We start from the raw sequence: 8,934 nt of genomic DNA on the forward strand, positions 1-8,934 counted from the left end.
ATCCTCCTCCTTTAGAAACTCTTTCCTGAAGAGCTCTTCAAATTCGATCCATGTGGAGGACTTCGGATGGAGTTCTTTCCACCACAATAAAGCCTTCCCTGATAAATACCCTCCTGCAAGTTGCATCTTCTTCTCATCAGGATAAGGGTGAAACTGGAAGTGTACTTGCCACTTGTACAACCAAGTGTCAACCACTTCCTTGGTCCTGAATTTCTAATCTCCGAGATAGGGATCTGGTGTAATATTCGGACCCAACACTGAAGTCAAAGCATCAACATATGTGAGCGCTTGAATAGTGTTGGTCAAAAGCGTGATAGAAGCCCGAATCCCTTGGAGTTGCTGCATCAACCCCATTTGATTCGCATTAACAAGCTGAAACTTCGCGTCAAGAGTTGTGGTGAATTCATTGCAGACGGTCTTCGTAATCAAATCATCAAAGAGACCCTGGTTGTCCCCTCCGTGATAATCCATATCTTGATCACCCTCAGAAAGCCTGCGTTCTACTGAATCAACCATAACCAGAACTGGTTTTGGTGAAGAGAGTAGTCTAGAGAAGAGAAGCAATAGGTGGATCGGAGCTAGGAGAATGGAGCAGAGTGGAGGCTTGCCACGAGGGTAGGAGAAGGCGAAGCAAGAGCAAGGCTGGCTAAGGAGAAAGAAGCGGCTGATTCCGAGCTGACGAACAGAAACCCCCCCTGATCTTGGCTGACCAAGCTTGATGGTGATGGCAGCTGTTCTGTAAGATAGTCTGCAGCAGCAGGCCGTAGTAGCTGGCGTGATCCAAGCAGAAAGGCGTGGAGGGGTTTCACGTGCGCAATCCATGGTCTGGTGTAGAGGGGATCTACTATTGGGCCTTGGGCTATGCTAAGATGCAGGCGCACGTCCACGACTCAACCCAGGATCAGACCTAGCACGAGGGAACTAGACTTGCTCCCTATCGGCTCTCTGAAAACTGAACCTCTGGACCCCTTATAGCGGAGACCTCTATTTGGTTCATACCCTTGCCACTCAACCTGGGAATCAAGCCTGCCTAGCCCTAAGCCTCCCGAGGCTACCTGAGCTAGTCTTGTGTACCCTAGTACACATCAGATACTAATCCGTGCACACAACAGCATCCCTATTACAGCTTCAGATTCCAAACTTTCTGGGTCTGCTGGTTTTGAGAATCCTCCAGTGCTCTCCACCATCTCACTAGTAATAAAGACAATGTGGCGTGCTCATACAGAGACTGTCGATCTGACATGGCACTGATACCTTTTGCCTAGGGCGGCACCAAAACCCAACTAGATTGCTACTGCATACTAACGAGGGCTCCTCCTCTCACTGGACACACAAGATAAGGCATTCTCCTCTTGATTGCTCTCCCATATGCTACTCTTAACAGCTTGAAACTACTCTAGAGAAATCATCTCTTGGCTACCCTGCACTCTGCAGACTGCACCTTATCCACCATTGTCACTGAAAGATGCAAGTCAGTGGTGCTGAGTGTGGAGTAAAAGAGGACAGCTCTGTGTAAAGCATCTAACAGGACAGAAGCCTTTAAGAGGAACTAAGGGCTGTACGGTGGCCATCTGGGACAACACCCTGGACATTAGCTGGATAGTAAAAATCTGAAGCGGCTGAATGACAGGAGGTCACAGAAAGAGAATCCACCACTGTAGCCCACTTGCTTGTCCCCCATACTTTTTGAGTCTAAAAATCCCTGGCCAAGTTCACATGGCGAGACAGATGGGAAGGTTCGCCACATCCAAAATGTAGCAGCAGGTGACTCTCACCTAGCTGCCACCCTAGTGTCAAAGGCCATGACCATACAAAAAATATTTTTAAAAAAAAGGAAAGACGAAATGTTAGGGGAAGCCACTGCGTAGCCGGCCTTGGCAGGGCAAAAAGGCCACACAAGAGAAAGGAATCTATGTCAAACCTTAGTCACATCTAGTTCTGCATCCACGTATCCTTCATAGCAACCGTTATCACTGTCACCTGTAGAGATATGACATGAATGTGACCAGACAATATATATTTGGCAGGCTCACTTTTGGCTTTCGTGGGAAAGCCATGTCTGTTGTTAGTACATGCACCTAGGTCTTCAAGAGTTCAAGAGTTGACAAAATCCATCCATTGTGATTCTGCACCTCCAACGAGAGCTGAGTTGAGATTCTTGTCTCAAATACTGCATGTCCCTATTTAGAGTGGTATGCACCTTGCCAACCCTGTAAACCATACACTGTAGTTTCTGCACAGAGAGAGAGAGAGAGAGAGAGAGAGAGAGAGAGAGTTAACAAGAGTTGATAAAACAGAGGGCATGGCAAACCATAGGAGGAAAGATGATGGAAACTATGAAAATGAAATTTAAATCTCCTAAGATTCTGTCTGTCATTTCAAAGTGCAGATATAAACAAACGGCAACTCCAATTACCACTTGAAATACAACATTCTCAGCCTTGTACAATGTCCATAAATTTCTTTCTTGAAAAGGATCCTTCTGAGTAGCATAACAAACGACCATAAAGACTCAGATCTTTAGAGGCATATTGTTCAACTACATTTCATATCAACTCACATGGATGAAAATCACTGAAAAATCTATGAAGTAAACATCCACAGACTTCTGTATGAAAGCATCTCAAAGAGTCATATACATCAGCATAGAAAAGATCGGGAAAGATGCACCATAAATAATGTGAGTGGATGGTCAACTATAATTATACAGATTGCAAAAGTACAAAATTCATGGCTTAGTTCTTGATCTCGCAAAGCTGCATCACAGCTTGGACCCCTGGACTGGCTTGCATTCTGGTGGAAGTTGTGCAGTTACCCTCTGAGCTCTTCTTTCACCTGTACCTGTGGTTCCAAACCCTCATCTAGGCTGTGTACATCCACCAATGACAAGTTCCTAGAAGGAATATCCACTTCCATCATTTCAGCTTCATTACCCTTGACGGACTTTATTAAAGAGCTGTCCGATGCAGATACCAGAGTTTCCTGGTCACCTAGCAGCAATCCCTCTGAACCCAAATCACTGGATGGGAATCTCCTTTCTGCCATGATTTCATCAGCTTGCTTGTGCTCTTGCATATGTTCTGCAGAAACACATCCAACTGCACTTTCCCTATGGTTATATAAAGCATGCCTTATTATCATGCTGTTGATAGGCTCATACCCAGATAAATTCTGAGGATTTGAACTCACTTCCTTACTTCGATCTACAAGGAAACCTTCCACCTGTAGAGAGGAAACAGACTTTGCTTGTACAGGTGAGCCGACTTCTGGAGCCACATCAGGGGCAAAAGAAGAAGATATGCAAGCAGATGTGCTGGTAAGTCTCTCAGAAGTGTTACTACACGCTGGTGCATCAATAATTACATGTAAGGGCTTACGAAGAATAGCAGCATTACTATTCACTGTGGAAGGTCCAGTAGCAGGAGAACCTTCAGATGGAGTTGCTGTGTGCCATGCCCAAGGAGTTTGATGCAACAAAACTGCCTGTGTACTTTCTGGCATACCAGCACAGCAATTTGGACTCATATACACAGGTCCCAGGGTTGGAGGATAGCGTTTGTGGAACAGGAGGTTAGCTATAAATCTATCAATAGGGTTGGTTTCTGTTTCCACTATGTCTGCCACTGTCAAAATTCTGCACAATCGAAAAATTTAGTATTAGTTTTTCTGTGCATGTTACACACGGTTTAAAGAGAGCAACAGAACTATAAGCTTTGTATTAGGATGCAGTAAAAGTTTCTACAAAGCAGAGAGGACTGAGTGCTCGAGCATATGTGCATGCATGTGTGCCTGGTGCGTGGTGTGCGCATGTGTGTGAACGAGAGAGAGAGAGAGAGAGAGAGAGAGAGAGACCAGGCCTAAAAGGATCAACTAGTTCAGATTATGAACTGAGGTATTTGAGATGACAATAAAGGGTGAAAGTAAGCAAGATCAAGCAGGTCCCTACGACTGAGAACAATGGGATGAAAGAGAGTTGAATCAGTTGTCCAGCAGTTTCATTTAACCTGAAAGCAAAGCCAATCAATCTACAAGGAAGTCATGGTTCAACAATACCTTCTACTAGAGGACTGGTCACTACTAGAAGAAGACTCAGGTCCACAGGTTCCATTGTGAAGCTGAGTATTGCTCCCACTAACGCCTCTTCCATCACCCATTGCACGCCGTTGCATTGCGCTTCTAGCTAGGCGGTGGAAACCATCACGTAAACACAACCTTGTTCTGACGTCCAGCTGTACAAGCCATTTATATGTTGAATTAGAAACTTGTGTACTGCTTTCCTTGTTTACGAGTGACAAAAAATAAAAATACTCTATATAACATAGGGAGTTGCCTGTATAGTGCCAAGCTCACAACCAACTTCCCGGAGAACCTGAGGTATTAGAATGCGTACTTCAGTGGCAATATTTATCAACTGCTGTAGCACGGTTGCAGCTAAAGAGTCATCTCCCTCTTCTATTGTTGATTCTTCCTTGGTGACTGATCCCTCATTCCAAACGAGTGGCTCAGCAGCCTGTGTAGGTATAAGTCTTACACCTCCACTTGCAGCCTCTTGTGAGCTTTTCAGCACGGGTGGGGTCTGGTGCTGCTGTTGCCTGTGTGTCTGATTTTGCTCAAGCATAAGTTGTTGATTTATCAGCTGCTGTTGCTGCTGCTCAACAGCCAATTGAGCCTGAATTTTCTGCCTCCAACGGAGCTTCTCAATCTTCTCCTGAGGAGTCATGGTGGAGCTTCCAATGGGGGGTTGTGGAGAGGTTTCAAAAGAATTTCCAACTTGTTGAAGTTTAGAAGGATCTATAAGTGGAGACTGATAACCAATAAAGACTGGTTGAGGTTGTTGCAGCTGCTGTGGGCCAGCAGAAGAGCATGGAACTACAATGGGCATGTGATGGGCTGGGAACCCAAACCCTGCATGAACATAAGGAACAGGCTGTGGGCACTGCATTGAGTTTGGTGATTCACACACCGCACTCCGTGTACTTTGGGAATTTGGGGTCGAAGGAGATGGAAAATCTTGTGAACTCGGGAGTTGAGGCTTATTGGATGGTAAGTAACTGTAGGAGCTAGGTGCTAGCTTTCGTTCCGTAATTTGCTTTCTTGATCTATCTTCAAGCCTTTTCCGGCGAGCTGCGTGCCTCCTTGCTCTACTTGCCTGGAAGAGCATAACTCCGTTAGACAAATCTTGAGTTAAAGATCCAGGGGAGAGACAATCAATGAGTAGATGCCTTGGTGTAGACAAGCAACAAGTAGATGCACTGACGTAGACATGAGAACAGAAAAAACACTTCAAAATCAGACCTCATAACTCACTTTCTCAGCTTCTTTGGGTGTACAAGTGCTGTCATCTTCCACACTCTCTGAACCAACAATCCCCTGAACTGGCCCCAATGTCTGCCATAAACCATAGCGCGTTAGACATTTCAAGTCCCCAAGAGCCTGGAACATGGCCCCTGGTTGATGCCAAGATTTAGTGCAAACACGTCACAGGCAGGAACAAAATAACACACCTTGACCTCCCATAATCTTTCTTTATCACTGAGAGGTTGTCCTCCATGATTCTCTGCCTTTGCACGTACTGGTGATTTCTCAGATACAATAGGCAGCTTGGCATGGCAAGATAAAGATTGTTCTTTTCTTCCTGCTGCAGCAACAGTTTCCATTTTTGCTAATGTTGCAGGAATTTCACAAGGAACAAATTCTGTTTTGGTTTCAAAGTTCTTCAAGTCTCCTTTAAGTGGTCTAAGCTCATGGCTTGTTTGACTCCTGATAGGCTGATAAAGTATGGGAGGACTGCCTCCTATCACAGGAGGGGAAGATTCCCAAAGCATTCCATCTGGACTATCATCAAAAGCTTGTGGAAAAAGCGGATCATTATTTCTGCTTATCAAAACAACACAATTAGTTTCCATTCCCCAGCTTGACAAACAGCAAAAATACTGTAAAACTCTGAATCATTTAACATTTATTGAGGACCCTGCTGCTAAAATAAGGAAACATACACATTTGAGAGGTGACTCACAGAAATAACTTGTCCATATCTTCCAGGTTCCTAGCATTTTCCCAGCCATAATCCAGTAAGTTACTTCCTCTCTCCTCGTCATGCACTTCTCCAAGAAATTCGAGATCTCCTCCAGGAGCACAGATGTCCGACAGCAAAAAATGACAAGAGCCATTGATTATGTCTGCATCGTTATCCTGATAGCCAGACTCAACTTTGCATAGGCCCTCAGCTCCTCCAAATTCATAGTCAGTCGAATCAAACTTGGATCCCTTGCTACCATCCATGGATCCTCCATTAAAATCACTATCCATTGGACTCAAGCAGGCAGACTTGTTTATTATATTTGGAACCTTAAGTTTTGGACTTTCCTCCTTGGAAGGGAGGACTGCCTGCTGAGCTTTCAAATCACTAAAACATCCTTCCGTCGAGTCTAGGTCAGAGGAAAGAGAGTTTGTCCACTTTTGATCTGAGCTCTTTGTCGTACTGAGATCAGATTCATTGTTCAAATTTTTTCGAGACTCATCCTTTGATGTCCATGCACTTTTGGTCAAAGCTTCAGTCCCTGGTACAATATGGTCGCCACTTTCTTCAAACTCATTCCATACCATTTCATCAAACTGCAAAGCACAAAAATGCATTTATTTAGTACAAATAGAAGAACCACAAATTAATTTATATCTATGCTTTCAAAATATATATTGAAAACAAACCACATGACTTGATAGAGGCTTAATACCTTTGTATTCTCATAAAACCACACTACACGTTCACGTACTAATGTACAAACAAATGCCATTATAAATGCGCATATCTAACACATAAAACCACATGGAGGAAATAAATAAAATATGTATCTTAGGACAACAGGTGGAAAAGCTAACACCTGCAAACCTTAATGATAAGAAAATTGGAAGAGTTGGATCAGCAAGGTTCCTTAGCATGTGGGGATCCCTGCGTTTTCACACTGATGTATGAGGGTTGCAATAAAACCCCATTGGTTAACTATAGATTTACCTAAAGATTAGGACCTGCCAATGTTAGCCTGCCCAAATACATAATACCCAACATGCCCTGGGGCTGAGATTTGATGGAACGGCTCTTTGTATGTCCTTATTCCTGCTGTTCCCTACATGATGCCAAGTTTCTGAATATACACCTACATGCCCTCGGCCTAAGGTTAGATAAGGCAGCTCATTGATTGTCTTTCCATTGTTGTTCCCTACCCTCCACCATTATCCAAGATCACTCTCTTCACTTGATAGCTACATATAAAAGCTTAAGCTCTGTATAAAGGGGATCGCGTCCCTATAGCTGTGGAGACTGGAGTCACAATCACTTCTCCACTGCCGAGCAATCACAGACAGGTAGAACAGCAAGATCCAAGTCTAATAACGTGCAAATCTATTTTGAGAAACTTCCAACCAACCTTGCTCCAATCTATGGTATTGAAAAGCTAATTTCTAGGGCTGCGATCAAAGACGGTTGATGGAACTCCAGGGCTGTGAGCGGGAAAGCGAAGACAAGAAGCCACAAATAGAAAGTGCATCAGTCGCCTTTTAGCTAAATTTCTCATCTCATCTGCGTTCGATGTATACAGCGCGGCTTACATTTTTCATTGTAGCGCACCACTGTATCTGACCTAATGCATACCAATGACGTCTATTCGCTACACGACACCACCGTGACTACTGGAGCTCTCACATAACATCATCAATCAACCTGAAAAAGATGGGAAGCAAACCCCATCTTACCGATGACCAGCCGAGCAAGGCGTTGTCTGCGGCTCCATGAGCTTCCCATGTGGACATCCTCCAGACTCCAATATGACAGAGATTGAAGTTACTTCAAGCGCGGAGTGAAATGACCCAGAGAAATGCTTACAAGTTGCTTACATTTGTAGACCAGTTGATAGTCACAGTGACAAGGTCTTCAAAAGGATGCGCTTGCGAGTAGAACTCCAAATGTTCCAAAGCTAAGGCCGATACGGGCTACATCACTCCGCAATAGCTTTTGTAGGAGTGATTTGACCCATTTTCCTCAAAATCCAAGCTGACCTACGAATCTGGAGTGAATATTAATCCAAGGCTCGTCGACACCGTCCTGTACCACTAAGTTGCCGCTTGTTTGTTTCGCTGCCCTGTATCCAAGTTCTCTAGATAAAGACCGCTTAAAACCGTGTGCATCGTTTCTGAGCCACGGAAACTCAAAGCCCACGAGGAAAGTCGACCCGGTAAAACATTGTCAAGTAGTTCATGTGCAATCTGCAGGCAATCGGTAGTAAACTCAGTGAAGACAAGGCTCTATCCGAAACGGAGGAACAAGGAAGACGAAATCCAATCCACCTGTTACCACATGCGCACCATCATCCCAAAAACTAGTGGCAGGGAAACCACATCTTATCTGTATAAAGGAGCAACCGAGCGAGCGAGGAAGCTGCAGGAAAGGCAAGGTGAAAAACGGCCACGTTAAAAGAGGGGAAAACCAAAGGCGAGCTTCGGATATCGGAATCTATATTCAAATCTGGAGCAAGGGAGGAAAGGGGGGAGAGAGAGGTGTAAGGAGAGGCATGGGGCTACCGGCCAAGGGAGCCCGATTCGCGGGGAAAAAAGGAGCTGGGAGCTGGAGAAGCTGGAGAAGAGATTACTGAGGGGGGGGGGGGGGGTTGGAGAGGAGATGCAAGAAGGAAGGGGGGGGGGGGGATAAGAAAGGTTTTTGGGCTATGGCGGAAGAGGAGCAGAAGCAAGAGAAACAGAGCAGGAGCAAAAGCGGCGAGGGGGAGAGAGAGAGAGAACAGAAGAGTGGGATGATGAAGACGACGATGACGTGGAGGGAGCCACGCTGGAGGCTGGGAGGAGGTCCACGTCAGCGAGGTGCGTGATCGAAATGAGTGGCGCAGATGCTGGGCTGTGATCGGATCTGAAGCCGGCGGCCCATTG

General features: G+C 45.1%; 1 protein-coding gene across 7 annotated transcripts; it reads right to left on the reverse strand.

The window, feature by feature from the left end:
• Positions 1-2,667: 2,667 nt before the first annotated feature.
• Positions 2,668-8,655, reverse strand: LOC147880471 (uncharacterized). Of its 7 annotated transcripts, XM_087370695.1 has the most exons (9): positions 8,575-8,655; positions 8,341-8,431; positions 7,750-8,259; positions 6,017-6,615; positions 5,505-5,874; positions 5,308-5,388; positions 4,391-5,149; positions 4,054-4,229; positions 2,668-3,634 (listed from the first exon to the last, which is right to left on the reverse strand). In XM_087370695.1, exons 3-9 carry the CDS (start codon positions 7,804-7,806, stop codon positions 2,812-2,814), a joined length of 2,865 nt encoding a protein of 954 aa, XP_087226821.1. In that variant the 5' UTR covers positions 7,807-8,259; positions 8,341-8,431; positions 8,575-8,655; the 3' UTR covers positions 2,668-2,811. The 7 variants fall into 7 exon arrangements, with proteins under 7 accessions (XP_087226821.1, XP_087226820.1, XP_087226822.1 ...); XM_087370694.1 differs by having other exon boundaries at positions 7,750-8,431; XM_087370701.1 differs by lacking the exon at positions 8,575-8,655 and having other exon boundaries at positions 2,851-3,080; positions 3,190-3,634; positions 7,750-8,420.
• Positions 8,656-8,934: the final 279 nt, after the last annotated feature.

This window comes from Dipteris shenzhenensis, chromosome 32 (assembly GCF_047967505.1).
Source record: "Dipteris shenzhenensis isolate YYH24624 ecotype China chromosome 32, Dip_SZ_1.0, whole genome shotgun sequence".
In the NCBI taxonomy this organism is placed as follows: Eukaryota; Viridiplantae; Streptophyta; class Polypodiopsida; order Gleicheniales; family Dipteridaceae; genus Dipteris; species Dipteris shenzhenensis.

Bases quoted from the DNA above. Each gene is read 5' to 3' on its own strand.
- LOC147880471 (XM_087370695.1), bottom strand. From the start codon at position 7,806: ATGTCCACATGGGAAGCTCATGGAGCCGCAGACAACGCCTTGCTCGGC. The intron at 6,616-7,749 runs GTAAGATGGGGT...TGTGCTTTGCAG, and splicing joins CCTTGCTCGGCTGGTCATCG to TTTGATGAAATGGTATGGAA. The intron at 4,230-4,390 runs GTACGCATTCTA...TGGCTTGTACAG, and splicing joins TGATAAATATTGCCACTGAA to CTGGACGTCAGAACAAGGTT.